A 20,233-nucleotide genomic window follows, 5' to 3' on the forward strand; every position below is an offset into this window, starting at 1 on the left:
AGCAGAGCAGGACGGGGTTAGGAAATCACACTCTAGTGGCAGTCAGGACGATGTATGGGAGGGGTATCCTCCCCAGAATCCCTTCTGGGCGTCTTTTTAGGTGAGACTCCTACTACTCTGACTTCCCCTTACGTCTGGTACCATTAATAATAGAAATGATATGAAATTCTCTTCAGAAGCAAAGTACAAATTGCAAACTGTTTCATTCATATACTTATTATTACTGAAACAGAAAACAAACACTGACAGTTGGTGCACAAAAACGGTGTTCCAAGCTACAAATGCTTGTCACTTTGATCCAGAAATCTCACTTCTAGGAATGTGTCCCACAGATATCTTTTCACGTAAGTGAAATGAGATATGCAGTATTGTTTCATATCAAGACTGAAAACAACCCACATATCCCCCAGTGGAGTATTATGCAGCTATAAAAAGGAAAAGCATTTTATATTCAGGCAGTCCCTGGGTTATGAACAAGATAGGTTCCGTAGGTCTGTTCTTCAGTTGAATCTGTATGTAAGTTGGGAACAGGTACATTTACCTATTAAATGCAACTCAGCCAGATGTTCATCTTCACATAGTATTTTTATATTTCTGTTCATATCCTGCGGACTGTATTGAATTGGAAAGATCCATTTTAATATAATTAAGAATGATCTCGAGTACACTTTTAAGTCTTTTTTCAGTGAGAGGAAGGGAGATAGATTCCTACATGCACCCTGTCTGGGGTCAATGCTTAAATAAATGGGGCTATACTCGATGGCTGAGACTGAAGCTTGTACCAACCGAGCCACTGGCTGTGAGAGGGGGAGAGAGAGAGAAGGGGGAGAAGAACGGGGAGAGATGCAGATGGTCACTTCTCATGTGTGCCCTGGCCAGGGATCGAACCTGGGGTGTCCACATGCCGGGCCGATACTTTATCCACTGAGCCAGCCAGCTAGAACCCCCATTCTTAAATTCTGAAAAGCAAGTTATAGAAATAGAATGCTATCTTCTATGTGCTAAGAGGAAAAAAGGAACATGTTTGTAATTGCTTATATACTTTGGGAGAATACATAAGAAATTGAATAATATATTTACTCTGAGGGCAGTGAGGGTATGGGAATAGGCTGGTTAGGGTCTTTTCACTGCTCCCTTTCTAGATTTTGCGTTTAACCATATGCATGAATTACCTATTTAAAAATTCAGTAACTAAACTAAAATAAAAACAAAGTACTGTAGTCCAGTCAAGAGTTTTTTTGTAACATAACTGCGTGCTTTATTGAGATACACAGTAAAGCAGTAATATAATACAATAGTAAGGCATATATTTGGTGAAGTCTGATATGTTGTGAAAATGCAGTAAAACTGAAGTTTAAAAAAATAATTAGTAAATGTTACAGTGTTGGTGTTAAAACACAATATATTATGATACTCAAGTAAGAACCCAGTATCTGAAAACAATGACAGAACATGCCGTGTGATGGATATGCTTCAGTCACATTATGATTTACAGTTTAACACTCAGTGGTTATACCAAACACGAAATAACACCCAAAATATGCTTAAAACGTAGCAATAAAGCTCTCAATTTTTATTCATATATGTTGACAGACTCACTCCGGAACTAATGTCTAAAAAGATAAAACAAAAAGATTAAAACAAAATTATGCACTCTATCTCTGATTTTAGAATGAAACAGAAATACCTTAGTAGGAAGTAAAGTAACCCCTTGTTTTAACTCGTGATTAAAAAGAAGAAAATCCTTGGATAAAGAAAAAGTAAGTCCAGTGTCACGTGAAGGAAAAAAAAAAAAAAAGGCAAGACTATAAAACCAAATCTGAATGTAATTTGTTACCTTAGAGCTTTGGGTTTTCTTTTGAAAATTATAAAGGAAAAAAGAAATGGGGAAAACTATTCACACGATGGACAAGTGGTGCAGCTGTGAAGTCAGGTGTGCACAATGACTAGGAACACCCCAAAACCAAAGTGAGGTAGAAATAGCATGAGAAGCCATGTTTGATGTTAATTACCAATGATAAAATGGACAAAACTCACTCTCCAAAAGTTAATTACACTTGATGTAAGAGGTAACAGATTTGCAAAATAATAGCTCACACGGTAATTTCTAATGAATGATTAAAGAAAAAAATCAGACTACTAAAATGAAATGAAAGGGTAAAGCTTTTTCCTACCAGCTAGTCCTCTTAAATTCTTCTCGTCTTTTTGTCCATCGTTTATTTGTGTAACCTGCCTAATCCAGCACCCGAAAGGGTTTGGAGTACCTTTTGGAACATTTGACTCGATCTGTGTTCCCGCTCACAAACCTGTGTGGAAATACTTGTAGGGAAATGCAAAGGAGGAAACCACAGTTCACGAACTTCTGGGAGAATATTTAACAGTATCACAGTGTGAGGGGGTATCTTACATTTTCCCAAGGGTTGTTTTAAATTAAGTCTTGTGGCATTTAAAAACGCACTGCAATGAGGAAAAAAACAACTCTTATAAAACAAAAACGAGAAGCAAAACACCCACTGCCATTTAAGAGGAAGAATCACTTAGTTGTCATTATTTATACACAGTTGTATGTATGGTTATGAACATTGAGCCAATCCTTGACTTCAAGAGTGGCCTCCTCCCTCCCTCCGAGGGATTGGCTGAGAACCCAGAGCGCTCGTCGTCTCTGGGACTTCAAATGCCTTCTGATGCTCTGATTTCCACTGCAGCATCATTAAATCTAAATCGTGGCACTGCCAACAGCAGGAAGCTGAGTGTATCAACCGATGGATTATTCTGACATAGTAAGTCTTGAGTACTCATTCCTATGTTCCTTTTAAAAACATTCAATACTCTAGTTGTCAGTGGAAAGTTTAAAATAAGAAACGTCTGGAGCCCCAGACAATGTTTGAGTGTGGTAGTCTCCTTGTGGCTTCAGGTTCCAGGGAAAATTCATCCTAGACCAAGCAGGTGAGTCAGCCTGGCTGACCAGAAGCCATCTCTTGCAGGAACATTTGAACAAGATATTGAAAAAGTCTCTAGTAGTTGATATCTATTTGTCTATATACCTATAGTATCTACATACTTATAGACAAATAGAAGTAGCAAACGAAAACCCACAGCCGGTTCCACTCAGTCACCAATTCTCAAAAGAGCAACGTGAAGCAGTCGTTTGGTAGTGTTAGAGGAAGTCCTACCTTTAATATGCGAGGAAATAAAAAAGCCATGAATTTCATGTGTATATCACGCTCAAAGGATGCAAAACAATGCACTGCCTCAAAGTTTGTGTGTGTGAGTGTGTGTGTGCATGTGTGCGTGTGTTTGTTTTTAGGGGTTTTTATAAACAACTTTTTTTAATAAAGCACACTTTAGTTTACAATCTTTCTGTATAACTGTTATAAATTTTTAAACAACCCAAAATGCGTTCCATATAAAGAAATGGCAAGTTATTTAGCTATCAAGATTTTACATGTAGTTTTCTTATAACTTTTTTTTTGTACAATTGCATAGACGTGTAAAACCTGCCATTGTTAACAAAACAATAACAGACTTAGAAACTACTGAAATCTACAGTATAGTACCACTACCCTTCACAAAAATATAGAATTTTTTTTTTTTCTTGTAAACGCTTACTGTCTAATCCTCTTTGTTGTATGAATATTATAAAAACCATGCGGGAATCAGGAGTTGTAAAACATTTATTCTGCCCCTTCTTCATCTGTCATGACTGAAACTAAGGACTCCATCGCTCGGCCCAAATCATCTGCCAAGTGGAAAAGGCTTCCTACATTGTGTCCTGGAAAACAAAGACAAAGTGACACTTTACACAGGCGCAGGCGCCACCCCCGACTCTTGGCTACTTGGGAAACCATCCCCATTTCTGGGTGAGGACAACACAGAAGCTGCATCGAGGGCATACGCAACAGGGTTGGATTTTTCACCAGTTTCCAGGAAGAAGCAAAGCCTTGTTAATGAAGCCATTCGACGTTGTTAGTATCAGCTTAATACTTGCATCAGGCTACTGCTGTCGCGTAAATGGAAAAATGGCCAGGACCACCCTCATCTTCCCGATATAGATCAAAGGGATTCCGTGGGTAAGCACATTACGGGAATATTCCGTGATGGGATGCACCCTTTCCACCGTGTTGTGGGACATTATACTGATTGTTTTATTTTTTTACTAGCAAACAGCCATCACCATAACTATCCCCACTACCAGTGCCACCTCCGCCACTCTATCGCCACCACCGTTCTGCTCTCTACTACCATTACCACGACATGAAATTTTCATTTCGAGGCTATTGTTTCACTTCTAAGGTTACTGTGGAGGTGACTGCGTGCCTCTGCTTTTACTTGGGTTGAAAGATAAACTCTTGAGGGGACCTTTTCGTATACCACTAACATCTGAATCAGAAAGCTTCTGAATAAAAATCGCTTTTCATTCCAAAGTACTCAAGGGCCTAATTATAATGTGACCCACATGTTCGGCAGGAATTTGGGTATCAATTTTTTGATCTCCTCTTAAATAGGGGTTAACTCAGAAGCGCCTTTCCTTAATAATGTGATGCGACTTAGCATTACTCCCCCGGAAGAGCACAAAGGCGGCACGATACTCCTGGATGCTCTGTGGCCAAATCCAGACCTAGAGTAAAATAACTTGAGACACGCTATATGACTTGACTTTGCATATATGTCCCCTATTTCTATGTGGCTTATATTCATTCTTCTTTAATTCATTCCGCCATTCAAGGACTGCTTTTGAAACTATAAGTACTTCACTAGGCTATTACTACCTTGCTAGGTATCAACGTTCCAGATTCCCGGACTGACTGTTAAAATCTCTATAAAAATGAATGCTTGGCCACAGCAAGTATTCTGTTCTAACATTTATTTCCAGAGACCTCGTTTTCATATGTATGAGAGAGAGGCTCTGAAGAGGATTCGGAGGCAGGCACTTCCACAGTGATGGCACCAGACCAAATTCAGGCTGATTAAAAGCGTAATGCCATTCAGCCATTTATATTGAGGTGATGACGTCTGCAAATCTCTTTGAGCTTTATTAGTGCAAAGAGTTTCAGTGAGAACTAATTATGTTTTAAAAAAAATCACTGTGGAGTTTGGTTCAGACTGCAAACATGAGAACTTTTAACAAAGCATATGGACTACATCTAGAGTGAGCCGATTGTCTGGCAGCCCTCAGTGGGACTGAGATTGTCTTTGGCTTTTCTAAACCATCCAAAAACCCCACAGGAAGATGGAGGGGGTGCTTTGCTGTTCCTTTGAGCTTAGAGCACAAATATATTAACTGATGATGCCCATCAGGTTAGAGGGCTTCTCTTGTATCTACTTTTGACTGGCCAGCAACCCTGGGCAATCACAATTACTCATGCACAACTGAAAACGGATGGGTTAACTGCACATTTTTAATTACTTGCAATCTTAGCGGCAATTAATGAAGCCGGTAAAAACAAAACTCGGGACCCTTACAACCTGATATCTGAATAGAATTCCAACTATTTCTCATTACCCACATATGATTATATTATAGTCCACCTTGTAGGCAGAAAATGTAATTACAAACCATGAAACAGGGAAGGACTCATTCGTTCCCCATTCGCTTATTGTTACTCATCAAAACATCCTATTCTAGGCTGTGTGCTAGGGGGTGTGGACTAGTTCTAAAGATAACAAAGACAAGTAAACACATTTATAGATTATAGTAGGTGCTTAAATAACACCATTTTGTTCACCCTTGTTTTGGTATCACAATGATGAGATGTCGTAGGCAACCAACAATTGTTTGTCAATTAGTCGATGGTTAAAGTGGTTTCATCCTATGTCGTTACACTTAAAGTCACGAAACCCATTGATGATGTTAAGTGAGGACTTCCTGTCTAGAACCAAGTAGTGCTTCTGCTCCTTGAAATGTTGTTACTACCCGAACAGAAAATCTTGAGTCTCTGAAGAGGCATAAGTTCTAGGGGTACCTTCTATTTAAAAGGTTACCAGGTACAACCAGGGGTCGTCAAACTTTTTATAAAAACCGCCCACTTTTGCAGTGCTGGTCAACCTGGTCCCTACCGTGCAACCAAACAGCGCTGCGATTGGCCCATCATGAAAGCTGGAACGCCCACTAGTGGGCGGTAGGGACCAGGTTGACCAGCACTGCAAAAGTGGGCGGTTTTTATAAAAAGTTTGACGACCCCACACTCCCCCAAAATGTCGGGTGGCCCTTTAACCTACCCAGACTGTTTATGTTCACAAATGACCTCATGGCTGTCTCTATGCGAGGAAAATGAACGTTCAGTCACCTCCCCATATCTCTATCTAGTATGCCTTTGGTTACTTTATTTACAAATACCTAAATAACCACCAGAATAAAAACTTCAGCGTGTTTCATAGATGTTTTCATTAGAGCAAGAAAAAAAAAAATCTATCTCTTTGACAAAATCCCACCCCAAAAGATCATATACCTCAATCCATCGGAGGCGTAAAACTGCACTGGGATATAGACTCAGAAAATAGAGTTGTACCCTGATTCTATTGTCCACGCCTATAAAGCAGAACATTAGGGAGCCCATTAACTTTACCTGACAGATGTTTCTAAAGTCATAATTAAAATCTTATACCCTCCTGAACGTGAAAAACACTGAAAAACAGGCAGGATTCAGGCATCTGTAATCAGCTTCAGGTAGAAGTTGACACAAGAATACATCTGTGGAAAGTATTAATTTAGATCATTTTAAAGCAAGGATTGTTGAACACGAAGGCACCATGCATTGAACATTAGTGCAGTGCTGTGTTTTTCCAAGTTGGTGCTAACTGCAACATATTCAGTCTCACGCCACAGCTGCCCGAGGGAGTTGTTTTCCGCAGTGATGGGAATTGAGATGTCCTGGCAGTGGGCCAAGGCCTCAATAGCAATCTGGCATTCTATTTTTTAAAAATACAATCCCCAAATAAATGGTTGGCATTCGACTGACCAAAGCCAAGCCAGAATACTGTGGTGAAATTTGCTTATCTTTTCTTCGCCATAATTCAGTCTTTGAAAAAAGGATGTTGGCTTACTTATGTATATTTGGGGTGTTTTCATAGCATTAAGAGTTTCACTAGTATTTTGATTCTCTGGCTTTCTGGAAACTTGTCCCACTATAATGCACTTCAGGTAGTCAAGTATCCAGATGCCTACATGACTTCAATTGTACAGGCTGGCCTTTTCTAAAATTCATTCCTGAGAGAAACATGTTTGGGGGGGTGTCAAAATTATGGTGCAACTTTTTTACAACAAGCTGAAATAAATTTGAAGGGGCACTTACCAGCAGCGTGAGCCCAAGAAGTCTCACATAGAAGTATGTGAGGTGGGCAAACCGTCAGGAGCATTCAATGCTTCACGGGTTCGGGTTTCCTCAGTTTCCTTCCAGCCCACCACGCCCTCCCCGGGACCCCACTGCCCTAAGCCTTGCAGGGAACACTGCTGTAGACATCCTGAAGGATCATTCAACTTATTAGACCTGCACGGCTTGGGGCTGGCAGAATTTCCAGTCTGACTCCTTATGGGGAAATGCGTCGGTGGCCACTCTTGTCTCTCCTATTGCTAAGGATCCAGAACCTTCTCATATAAGGACTCTCTCCCCAGCCAGCCTCTCTCCCAGATTAGCACATGGTACTGCCATCCACGAGAGAGCTTTCCTTCCCACGTCCTTCACACTGAACTCTTGGTAAGGACAATTTTGTTTCACTTGGGCTGTCACTCAACACGCTGTCAGCCAATCGTCATTTGATTAGGTAGTTCCATGTCTAGTTAATATTTCTGGTCGAACAGAAGTAGGAAGTGGCTTTCGCTGTAAAACCGCAAACATGGTCAGTGATAATGTTGTACCCTACCCCTTGTAATCCTAAAAAGAGGCATTAAAAACACCTTCGGGAATCCCAACATCCATTTTTAAATCTCTAATTGGTTCATGTGGCTCCAAATGCCAAATAAAAAAATAAATATCATCTAAAGGGCAAGTTGAGATGACAGAGCCTTTCAAACACTCTTTTCTAAAGTGGCAGTAAAGCGTAAGAGTTAAGAGTGTGGCCTGGACCCAGACTGCCTGGATTCCAACCCTGGCCATCACCCTGGACACACTGCTCACCCTCTCACTGACTCAGTTTCCTTATCTGTAAAATGGGGTTAATAACAGTACCTATCTCATCAGGTTTTCATGAAGATTACATAATGAAAAAGATGGCAAGTGCTCAGAATGGTGTTTGGCACACAGCACGTGCTCAAAAAATCTTAGCTAAAGTGGGAAAGAAAGAGCGTAGGAACCCGGAAAAAAGAAAAACAAGACAAAATGAAGTCATCCCAGAATACAAACCCAGCGCACTGGCAGAAAACGCTAGGGTCCTGGAAGCAGAAAGAAGCTTTATGACTCATCAGTTATGTTCAAGGCTAAGTTTATTTTGAAGATTTTGTTTGTGCTGCAAATGGCAACAGATGATGAATTGCAGGATTCCAACCCAGGGACTACAAAGGGTTGCTGTTTTTTAAAGAATCCTGCTTCCCCTCACCCCAACCCGTGGTCCTCTCGTCACGGTGATGACAATGGCAATGGACATTGGAGGAATGTTCCTCATGAGCAGCAAGTGGAGAGTGACTAGCGTCCTTACATGATGACACGTGTAATACAGACATGCGCGTGCACGCACACAATTCTTACACAAACGCCAAACACAGAAAGCGGGATGAGACAGACAGAAGCCATGGCCGTGAGCCTGAATCTCACTAACCTCTCTCATTGGCTTCGCAGGGGTATTTCTTCCTTTAATAACAGAAAGAGGAAGAGGCAGAGATATCAGAAAGGAAAAAAAATCATGCATATATATATATATATACAGTTTCATACCAATTTGCTACTTTTCCCAAACTAATGTTGAGATGACAATTCATTTATTCCCTTCTGAAAACAAAACAAAACAAAACAAAACCCTGCAAGACACATCCAGTCAAATAACCATCACATGCACTTAAATCCATGTAAGCAGATAACATGATCCAGGAGACCTCACTGATATCCATGGAGTTCACGTGGTAAACTGAATGGAAGCTAGCACGGCATAGAAATCTGACGAATCGAGCACTGTTTGCAAGAGCAACTACAGAACCTCAAACTCAACACCAAGTCTCAGAATCTCTTTACTCTGGACTTGACAGTCAACACCTCGAACCATAAACAGCAGTTGCCTGTGTGCCAGAACCCCCGCACCCCAAAATGGAAGGCGGAACGTCACCTAGAGGCTGGACTCCAGCCTCTCGGGAGAATCTGTTCTATCTGGTAGAAGCTGAGCATGCCCGTGATGGGACTGGGGGCATTTGAGGAAAATAGAAAGAAAAACGATGGGGAAGGAGGTCAACCCCACTAACGGGCAAGTCGCCGGGCAAGACGCAAAAATAAGCCTTCAACTTTCTTGTAATTCACCAGGTGCCTTGAGAGGCCAAGGCTAAAGACCTGCTGGCCTTGCTTGCTTTACAGAATTCCACGTCTGTATGCATTTCTTTATATTTGAAAAGCAGGTTTGGATGAGAAAGTTTTTTTTATAATATAATTGGACAATCGGGGCCCTCTGACCCTACCTAGCATGCCTTGGGCGTGTAATTTCCTTATAGCTCCTGGGTCTTGAAAATAAAATACTAGTTTTCAAATTCGGACTTGAGCACCATCTACGCAATCCCAGTAGTTGGGCAGAAACAGCAGAACTGTGAGAGAGCCTGTCCACCATCTGTCACCTCCCCGCCCCGCCCCCCAAGCTCAGGAGGATCCCGTAGGTCAGCTCCGTGCCCCCGCCCACCATGCTCAGGGGCTGCCAGAAGACTGAAACTTCTTGAAACAATGTGAAGACTACTCGTCTAGAATGAGGAAGTATGGAGCTACCGTTAGAAAACAAATCTTTCAAAACTCAAGTTTAAGGCTCAAAACTTCTAGAGTACAATTCAAGATTTTCTAAGTATGACTTTTCCTCTCCCTCCCCCAACCCCTCCCTCTTTGCCTTCTGAGTTTGCCTAGGTGAGTCAGAGATCTCTTAGTAGGATAAAAACTGCATGCGTGACCATGTCATCATGGTCAAGGGATTCATGACTCTGCTCAAATCGGAGGCAAGAGAGGAAAGTGGGTGCCGGCTCTTCCGATGGGGGTGGGGTTCCCAGCGGCAGGCCCACACCAGACACAGGAGAAAGGGAAGAGAGGGAGCATTACTTCATCCTTGATGACTCCAATGAATGCCAGCATGAACTACTCACCCATTCCTTTTGACTCCTTTAGCAAGTTTTACAAAAAATCTTTCTACTTCATAGTTACACTAAGTAGTAGAATTAATTGCCTTCCCCTATAATATTGCGATGTCCTCGAGGGCAGGGCCCACGGGTCTCCCCCACCATTCTATCTGCAGTGCCCTGTACTGCACCACAGCACGGTATTTCCTAAGTGCCGGCTGAACTGAAGGAGAAAGGGAACCGCTAGATCACGGCTGTGAACCCTTGGCTGTTTCCGGCAAGCTGGCCTTCCCTGCTACCCTCTAGCTCAGATGACAAGGGCTGGTAACTTGTTCTGGCTTGTAACTCCGGTCCATTTTTAAAACTTCAGAACTTTATGTTGATGGAAAGCAATACGATTTCGTTTTGGAGTGTAATTACCATTCCTAGAATGATAAATGTTGCGTATCTTTATTCATTCTACACCAAGTCATGTTCAGAGGTCAGTATCAACTAGTCACTGCTGAATATGCAGAAAATAATTTGGGTTTTGTTTCGGGTACTTCTCCACAAATCAGTTTGTACAAATGAACCTCCCAGAGCCACAGTTTCTGTAAATAAACCTCCCAGAGATGTGTTACCCCTAATCTCTTTCAAAATCCTCTCTCGTCACTTGGGGACCAGTGTGCTCATTAGCATAGCACAAAAAGAGGGTCCTATTTTTGTCTAAAAATTAAAGTGTTTCCTACTTCATTAGGAATAGTTCTATACTGATAAAATGCAATATTGAAGAAGATTCTCTTAATAAAGAAATACGAGTAGCAGATAGGTTTTACTTCATGAATACATTCTTCGGAAGTGAGTTTCCTTAGACGTGCACTTAGGTGTCCATGTAGCCACGTGGGGTGCTGTCAGGAAGTGGATCTGGAGAAAGGGGAAGTGTGTTGGGGAGTCCCGAGCCTAAATAAAGGGCTTGGGCAGGTCTGGAGAAGTTGAGTTCCCTTAGGCAGTCTGAACGCGGGATAACGGGCTGTGATTCTTTATTTCAAAGTCATTTCCTGGGTGCCTTTAGCTTCTTAATCTCAGTTCACTGACCAGTTTAAAAAGTTGAGAATGAGTCCCTTTCTTAGGATTTCTGTTTCAATACAAATGAAAAGAGATTCAAATGGCCATACTTTAAATACGCTGAACCATGCTGGATCTCTGGTGAACATGGCTATAACTGCAACTGCGTAAGTCAATTCAAAGGCACAGTGTTGTTCAGCTCAAAGTTGATCAGCACCGAAACCTGTGGCTGAGTGTGTGTAATGAGTCAGAACGGACAACATAATAGAGTGATGCAGGCCTGGCAAGCTTTCTCTGTAACGGCCAGAGGAAATATTTCAGGCTTCGCAAACCACAGTCTCTGTAGCAACTATTGTGCTCTGCTGCTGCAGTAAGAAATAGCCATAGATGATATGTAAATGAATGGGTGTGGCTCTGTCCCAGGAAAACTTTATTTATAAAAACAGGTTGTGGACCAGCTCTGACCCAAAGACTGTAGTTTCCTGGCCTCTGGTGTAAAGGAATGAGCTCAAATCCTTCATGGAAGCAGAGAGGAAACACAACGGTGCTTGAAAAGGGCCCATAACGTTTCTGTCCTGGTTCTTTTTTTTGGTTTTGATTTTAGAGTGAGAGAGACAGACAGGAAGGGGGAGAGATAAGAAGCATCAGCTCGTAGGTGCATCACTCCAGTTGTTCATTGATTGCTTTCTCATACGTGCCTTGACCAGGGGCTCCAGCTGAGCCAGTGACCCCTTGCTTAAGCCAGCAACCTTGGGCTCAAGCCAGCGACTATGGGGTCATGTTTATGATCCCACGCTCAAGCTGGTGACCTCAGAGAAGCATCAATTCATTGTTCCACTTAGTTGTCCCATCATTGGTTGCTTTGTGTATGTATCCTGACCAGGGGTCAAACCTGAGACCTCAGCAATGCTCTATCCACTGAGCAACCCAGCCAGGGCCTGCCCTGGTTCTTTATGTTGCTCTTTCATTAAAGAACCACAGATCAGACCTGAATTTTAAAGGGTGGCAGATTTTTGCAAAGCTGTTGGGTTGGTAATATAGAGGCGTTTACTAGAATGTGTGTGGGCTTATTTGGCAGTATGAGAGGGAGACGCTGGCATGGGCTGTTGGGGCTAAAATTACTGTGGCACGGGTCAGTGGTGAGAGATCACACAGACAGCAGAAATACCTGCACGGCATTGCTAACTGCTTTCTCAATTGTCTTACTGCACGAAGAGCTTCTGATGGATCCTAGCATTTCTTAATCTACGTACAGTGGCACCTCGGGCCACACTGCCGACTAGGGCAGCACTTGTTCCACGAGTGCGCATACATATAAAGAACCTTTGCTAGCCTGCTAAGTGACCTGAGATGTACGAATAAATCACTTAAAGAGTTTATTTATTTTTATTTTTTTTTCATTTTTTTTTTTTTCTGAAGCTGGAAACAGGGAGAGACAGTCAGACAGACTCCCGCATGCGCCCGACCGGGATCCACCCGGCACGCCCACCAGGGGGCGATGCTCTGCCCATCCTGGGCGTCGCCATGTTGCGACCAGAGCCACTCTAGCGCCTGAGGCAGAGGCCACAGAGCCATCCCCAGCCCCCGGGCCATCTTTGCTCCAATGGAGCCTTGGCTGCGGGAGGGGAAGAGCGAGACAGAGAGGAAAGCAAGGCGGAGGGGTGGAGAAGCAAATGGGTGCTTCTCCTGTGTGCCCTGGCGGGGAATCGAACCCGGGTCCTCCGCATGCTAGGCCGACGCTCTACCGCTGAGCCAACCGGCCAGGGCCAAAGAGTTTATTTTTAAATTACATTGACTGTTCATTCTACCCATGTAGTGTTCCTACAGGGGTCCCCAAACTTTTTACACAGGGGGCCAGTTCACTGTCTCTCAGACCGTTGGAGGGCCACCACATACAGTGCTCCTCTCACTGACCACCAATGAAAGAGGTGCCCCTTCCGGAAGTGCAGCGGGGGCCGGATAAACGGCCTCAGGGGGCCGCAGTTTGGGGATGCCTGCTCTAGAATAATGCTGGAGATTGAGCAAGTGCCTTAGAGTAGTAGATAATGGTTGCTATTATAGTGGAATTCAACTTGAACATATACTTATAGACAGATGGACAGATTATAGATAGATAGATTAGGTAGAAATTGGCCGACATTCTGTGTTTAATATACACTGAGTCACTCAAATCCCCCAAGTGGCTGTGAATAGCTAACTCTATTTAGAGATTAATCAGGAAAGATATAATCACAAAGCTAAATGTGCACACTTTCACACCAGGAACACCCTGCAGTTTATACTGGCGATTATGCAGGACAATTTGGCCATCCGTTTATCAATAAATGGAGAAGCATGTAACCCCTTTATTAATTTGGATAATAGCTTAGTAAGGCCATCGAGATAAGATCAGAAGGCTAATTTAACTTGCTGAATGGCCGTGAACCAGGCACTTAACTTCTTTGGGCTTCCAGGTACTTTGAATGAAAATGAAAGATGAAGGTTAGCTGATCCTTTAAGACTTGAGCTCTAAGTCAAAACTGTAGCAGGGGCTTATTTGAGAGGGAGAGGCTCATGTGGGCTGTTGGGCATAAAATTAATGTGGCACAGGTCACATTTAAATCACACAGAACTCTCCTATCTATATATACTTTATATTTATGGAAAACATATTATTTTTTTAAAAAAGTCTTTTCCTCTGTGGGCAATTATCTAGCAGGGTTAAGTAAACCATGAGGTGGTATTTAAGAGCACATTTCCACTAAATGTCAGACCTCTGGCTCAGACATCTGTTCTGAGTTACTCCAACAGCTGTCCTAAACAGCTGTAGTAACCGTGAACTTCATTTTTTTAACACAACCACGGGAACATGGATGGCAGATTTAGAACGAAAGTACAATGTCCTCTAAGATATTAGCAAGGTCTTGGCAGAAACTTCCATGGTAAAAATTCTAAAATTTAGCTTTAAAAAAAATCTATACCCACATGGGTAAGGAAAACTGAGATGGGTTAGAGCAGTGGTTTTAAAGCACTGGGTCAGAAAATCAATTTAGTGGGTAGAAACCAGCAGTTTATTTTTCAATAAATAACACGAAGAATAGTGTGAATTAAATATATATAGTATGGAAAAAACTGCTTCTGGAAACTTCTGCTTCTGAGCTTTCTATGTACAGGGTGTGGAGGTTTAGAGTTTTTCGTATGGAAAATAATACAATGATTAATAATATGAGAAGAAACTGTGTGTTTTGTGTACTCACAACTGTAAACCTCCTTCTGCCCGACCCCGTGTATGTCGCTGTGTACATATAACTGCATTGTATATATATACGGTGAGGGTATGAATGTGTGTGTATATACATACACATAAACGGTGTGTTTTATATCTTCACCCCACTTTGAGATGTAAAAGGTTTCTCTTACTGTGGATAATGGTCAGACAAGGTCGAAAGCCACTGTTTTTTGGAAATCAAATATGCTAAAGTGACCTCTGAAGGCCCTTACATTTGGGACAGTCATAATCCCGAGAGCACACTCAGGGTTTCTGGCTTCATATCAAGCTAACATACTTATTAATGGTAAGATCTTCCCATTAAACCCTACCTTCTATTTCTATTTTTATTTCCTCCATTCTTTCAAAGTGAAAAATGCTTTTAGTTAGAAATAAGGGCCCCCAAAATCCACTTTTTGGAGTATATTTATAATTAGCTTATTTTCACAATGAGACTGTTCATCGTTGCATTTGGGGAGGAAAAGTGTGAAGTGCTTTTTAATAAATATATACATGGCCTTTGTCCTTTCCTGTGATGAGAGGCATCAAGGTCCCTTTTCCGTTAATGAGCACCGAGGGACGGAGGCTGGTCACCAGGGAGCCAACTCTGTGAGCAGAGGGCTGGGGCTCTCGCTGTACACCCAGGCCGCCACGGCTAGGCGAGGGGCGGGCTGAAGATGGAGTTCAACCACTAGTGACCAGTGAGTTCATCAGTCATAGCTATAGTGAAGCCTCCATAGAAATGCACAATGCCGGGGTCTGGAAAGCTTTCGCGTTGGTGAACACGCAGAGACTGGGGGAGAGGGGTACCCCCAGAGGGCCTGGAAGCCCTGTGCCACCCCCCCACACCTTGCCCTAGGCATCTCTTCCTTGTGTTTATTCCTGAGTTATATCTTTAATACCAAAGAGGAAATCTAATAAGTAAACTGTGTTTTAATAAAAATAAAAATCTAATAAGTAAACTGAGTTCCGTGAACTGCTGTAGAAAGTTAATCTAACCCAAAGGAGGAGGTCCCTGGAACCCGCGATCCATATCCTGTGGATCAGAAGTAGAGGTGACAATCTGGACTTGCGTTTGGCATCTGTGGAGGGGGACAGTTTGTAGGACAGAACCCCTAACCTGCAGGATCTGATACTATCTCTGGGCAGATGGTGTCAGAACTGAGTTGTAGGATTCCCGGCAGGTGTCCAACACTTGCCTATTGGTATGGGGAAAAGCCCGACACATTGAAATTGGGTGTGGAATCACAAAAAGGCATATAATAAATCCTAATGTGGCAGGAAGTAGCAAGAGAAGAAAAATGTCAGGGTCACAGCATCACAAAAAGACCAGGCAGATCTAGTACCTTATCTGTTCTCATGGTATCTAGTTTTTGTTTGATCGTGCTTTCCTCAGGAAAATGATTTCATTCTCTCAGGCCACCACAGTACTACTGAGGAAGTCGGAGCTTAGTTAAAGGAACTTGTAGCAGATAAAGCCTCCTTATCCCAAATTAGAAGACTCCAATCAGCACTCAGGGGACAGTAGTGCTTCCATAGGCACTAATTTAGTGAACTCGCTGCAGGCGGCCTGAATAGTTTCCCAAGTTTCCATATAAAGTAAATCAACATCGTGCAAGCAGCAGCAGAGATGCTGACCGCCAAATACCGTGGCAGAGGAGGCACAGTTCTAGTCCTGCAGGCGGCTCCTTCCACAGCCACATGGTACCTAGCTTCAGGGACTCTGACAGGGGGACACAGCGGGAGGGTGAAAGGACCTCACCTGGACAGTGAGGATGGACCAGAGGCCCAGTGCAAACAGGCTGCTGTGGGGAAGCAGAGCCATGAGCCCTGCTGTGGCCTCTTCTCTGGATGTGACAGGAATGCCCAGGGTACCCACAAGTAGCCTCTAATTTCCCACAGGGCAGGTAACCGCTTTCATTATAAAGCAGCTGGGATGAGACAGTATCTAGGATCTTCAAGGGACAGCTTGGCGACCGCGGGATGTGTGCTAGACACGGGGCCCGAAGTCCCTGCCCTACAGGTGGCTGTGTGATTCTGAAGAAGACACTTGCTCAGTCTGAGGCTAACTTCCTATTTGGCTAAAAGGGTGCTCCCCGAATTCATCGTGTCGCAGACATCTCCACTGCAGTAATAATGTTACTGCATTGTGATCTGAGCTTTGGAAGTCTGGATCCACAACTAACCATAAACACCTAGAAGGCAAGGAACTCGGTGCTTCTTTGCATCCGTAAGCCCTCCACTGGTACATAGTAGGTGCTGGTAAAAGCTGGCAGGATAAAGGTGAAAACATGTGGTTTATGTCAAACCGGCATATGGTCTCACTATGAATCATGGCATCCAGGGAGAGAAGACAGTCAGGATGGGGCGCAGGGTGGTGGGTGTGGGTGGGTGGGTGGAAGACAGATAAGATTTGTATCTGTTAGAATCAACACATCAGCGATGCTCAGTGGTGAAAGGATGGCTGGTGCAGACATTTAAAATTAGCTTCCCCTGCCGGTTTCTTAGCAACCCTCTATCACAGCATTATTGCTTTTAATGTGCATCGCACAACATTTACTCATACATCAATAGCTGGGAAATGGCCATTGTTAACCGACAGTGAACATAAAGATAGGAAACACAGAGGACTCAGAACCCCCTCCGCATTGCCCTTCTGGAAAGGGACCAGGAGCCAGATTCCCTGCAGCCCGGCCCTCCCGGGCTGCCCATTAGGGGCGCCAATCTCCGGCCGCAAACCCTTGTGTTTTCCCTCTCTGGCTTCTCCAGGCTTTCCTGTGTTTACTGACCCGGTGACTGCTGCCGTTCTTTCTATTCACTGAAGGGAAGTGGGTCAGTGACTTTGTTTTATGTCAAAGGGAAGTCAACTTAAATAAAAATTCCAAAAAAAAATGAGCAATGGCAGCGCAATGCCCCCTTGGGATGAGGCAAAACATCTGAAGCTCATGCTGGCTGGTGGGAGAATGTGGGGGTGTAAAACGCTGTGTTTGTATGAGGGGCAAAGGACACAAGGTCCAAGTGATGGGGAGAAATCAATGGAAGTTGTTAATAATGTTAATGCCTTTCTTTGTGAAGGTTGTATTCCATTTATGGAAGAAAAACAGTAAAAATGTAGTGTATGAAGATTTAACTGTGCCTATGTTTAAATGATGGGATAAGATAGAATTTTGTTTTTTGAAATCAAAATAAGCAAGTTTATTATTACTCACACGTCCTGGAGGAAGTGCACAGCACACTTCAAGGGACTACGTGAGAGCCTGGGTAGGACGCAGGCTGAGTGGCAGGACTCAGGGCGCATGTCTTAAACTAAGTCCAGATGGGTCAATTCAAAGCACTAAGAGCAAGGTTCTGGTAAGCTCTGTGGAAATATTATCTAAGGGGAGCTTAGTGTATTTTCATCAGTAAAGCTGGATGAACTGGAATGTGTTAGCGCTGATGTGTAGTGAATAAAGTGTTATCCTTCCACCAGCTGTAACCTATCCTGCCTCATTCAAGGTTGTAGGTAACAATGTACTCTTGTTAATGTAGTAGAATGACATCAGAAGTAATCCCTTTTCCCAGTGGCTTTCCACCTCCTTACGGTTTTCAATAATGAGACCATTTCCTCCTACAATTTATATAGTACATCTTTCTCTCGCTATTGGAACTACTGGGATATTATGATGGTTACAATAAAGATGATTAGGAGTATTGTTGAGAGTTTAAACTACTCCACGGTATTGCTGCCTTGCCATTTATTCTGTGTAACTGAGGAGCCTTGAACTGACACTAGCCTCTCCCGTTACTGCATACAGTAGACACCAGCTCACAGAGTCGCAGGTAAATGTAGGTTCCTGCTATGACTTTCCCAGTAGCCCCTCTGAGCAAAAGATACAATTTTTAAATATAAAGGGCATCGAATTGCAAGTTAGGGTTGCCACCACCACCTGCGTGGTAACTGGAGGGCCCTGGCACAAGTACCACGAGGGCATTCATTTCCTTGTCTGTAAAAGTCACTTGATAATTGCTCTTAAGTAAAAGCTATCGCAGAACTAACTCTTCAGACTAATGTACAAAGCAAGTAAAATACTTCAGAAATACGAGTTAGTACTCTACATTTCTAGAACCATCATGATTACACAGGTATTTGAATTTAACCAGAATGCAAGACCAGAAAATTCATTCATCCAAACCAGAAATTCACATTTAAAAATAAAATCCTCTCTCGATGATCCCAAATGGGCATTCTGTCAGCACGCGTTTATTGAAAACATGAAAAACAGACACTAGCTGGGTATGAAAACGAAGTGGCCTAACTGCGGTAAGTCTGAGTTCCTCCCAAGTGGCGCAGCTTACCTCTTGAACTAGGGAAGGAGTTGTTGAGTTGCTCCATCACTTCCTCTAACCCTGTGCTTGTGTCCTGGGGAGGACTGAGAAGATCTTCCTCACCTTAACGAAAGCAAAGAAATAATGGCCAGTTACGCTTAAGGAAAAAAAAATCGAGATGCTGGAGAAAAGGTCCATGATTACACCTAAAAATTCTTCCCCTTGCTCATAAATAATATAAATAAAAGTAACCCTTGAAGCTTACTAATTAGGAAACAACTCCTTAAAGGGAAGAACAATTCCATTGTAGGAATTTATCTGTCATTATCTTTGAAGAAGAAAACTGTGTATCTATAGTATTTAAAAGACAACAAAGTTGACGTAAGTTCCTTGTGCCCTATTAACAAATGGATAACATTTTTCCTGGTAATAAAAAATTATCATGGGATACTCGCAGTGTCTTTTCAGCACAGAAGAAAATAAAGCTGTGACATTTTGCATTTATGAAGGTAAGAAAGGAGTGGAGACACTAAGGTGTTTTCCCCACTGTTTCCTTTGACATTTAACCAAAAATACAAACAAAACTTAAGTAACTCTAAGTCTAATGTACCAGGGAGAAGTAATAGTTGTATGTGACCTATATAGGCGATAAAATATTAATATTCTAAGAACTGCGGATATGGGGTATAGTGGGGCGTTATGTTCCTTTCCTTTTGTTACAGGGGACTACTTTACCATAATGTTTTGGGAGGCTAATAAAAGGAAACATTAAAAAAAAGTTGAGACTTTAGCTGAGGAGAGAATGATGATTTGGAAGGCAAGAAATTTAGCAATGGATGGTCTTCCTCTGCGAATGAGAATCTCTTTGTAGGGTTTGTTGATCTGTGTCTGTATTGTCTACTGATTGATACGTTAAAGAAATAAACTTCCAACAGCATTTTAGTGAGGGAGAAATTTCGTAGATTCTCTCTTTTATTGATTTGAGAGAGGCTGAGGAGGGAGAGAGAAGGAGGGGGAGAGAGAAGATGGGGGAGAGAGAAGGAGAGAAGCATTCATTTGTTATTCCCCCCAGCTGTGCATTCCTTCATTGGTTTCCTGCATGTACCCTGACCAGGGATTGAACCTGCAACCTTGGCAGTTCAGGAGACGCTCTAACTGAGCTAATGAGCCAGGACAGGGAGAAATTTCTTTTAAGTGTAAACAAAATGAGTTTGAACTATGAAGGTCCTTGGAACTAATTTTTCATAAAATGGTGAAAATAACTTCGTTCGATTTCAATTTGTTCATCATATTGTCACTTCCATCGAAAACAAAGCCTTGCTTCAGCAACTCAACACTAATGAACATACTTAAGGACAACTTCAAGTTCACATCTGATTTAAGGACTTAAATGTCCTTTGGTCTAG

General features: G+C 42.6%; 1 protein-coding gene across 10 annotated transcripts in view; it reads right to left on the reverse strand.

The window, feature by feature from the left end:
* Nucleotides 1-1,242: 1,242 nt before the first annotated feature.
* Nucleotides 1,243-20,233, reverse strand: part of DMD (dystrophin) — a 1,890,745-nt gene continuing 1,871,754 nt past the window's right edge. For 9 of the 10 annotated variants that reach the window (XM_066356826.1, XM_066356825.1, XM_066356822.1 and 6 more), the window contains 2 exons: nt 18,858-18,950; nt 1,243-3,772 (listed from right to left, as the gene is read on the reverse strand). In XM_066356826.1, the coding sequence (XP_066212923.1) occupies nt 3,675-3,772; nt 18,858-18,950 (191 nt within the window). In that variant the 3' untranslated portion in view covers nt 1,243-3,674. Of the gene's footprint in view, nt 3,773-8,751; nt 8,784-18,857; nt 18,951-20,233 lie in introns of all 10 variants that reach the window. The other variant, XM_066356824.1, reaches the window with a different exon arrangement.

Source organism: Saccopteryx leptura, chromosome X (genome assembly GCF_036850995.1).
Source record: "Saccopteryx leptura isolate mSacLep1 chromosome X, mSacLep1_pri_phased_curated, whole genome shotgun sequence".
NCBI classification, from domain to species: Eukaryota; Metazoa; Chordata; class Mammalia; order Chiroptera; family Emballonuridae; genus Saccopteryx; species Saccopteryx leptura.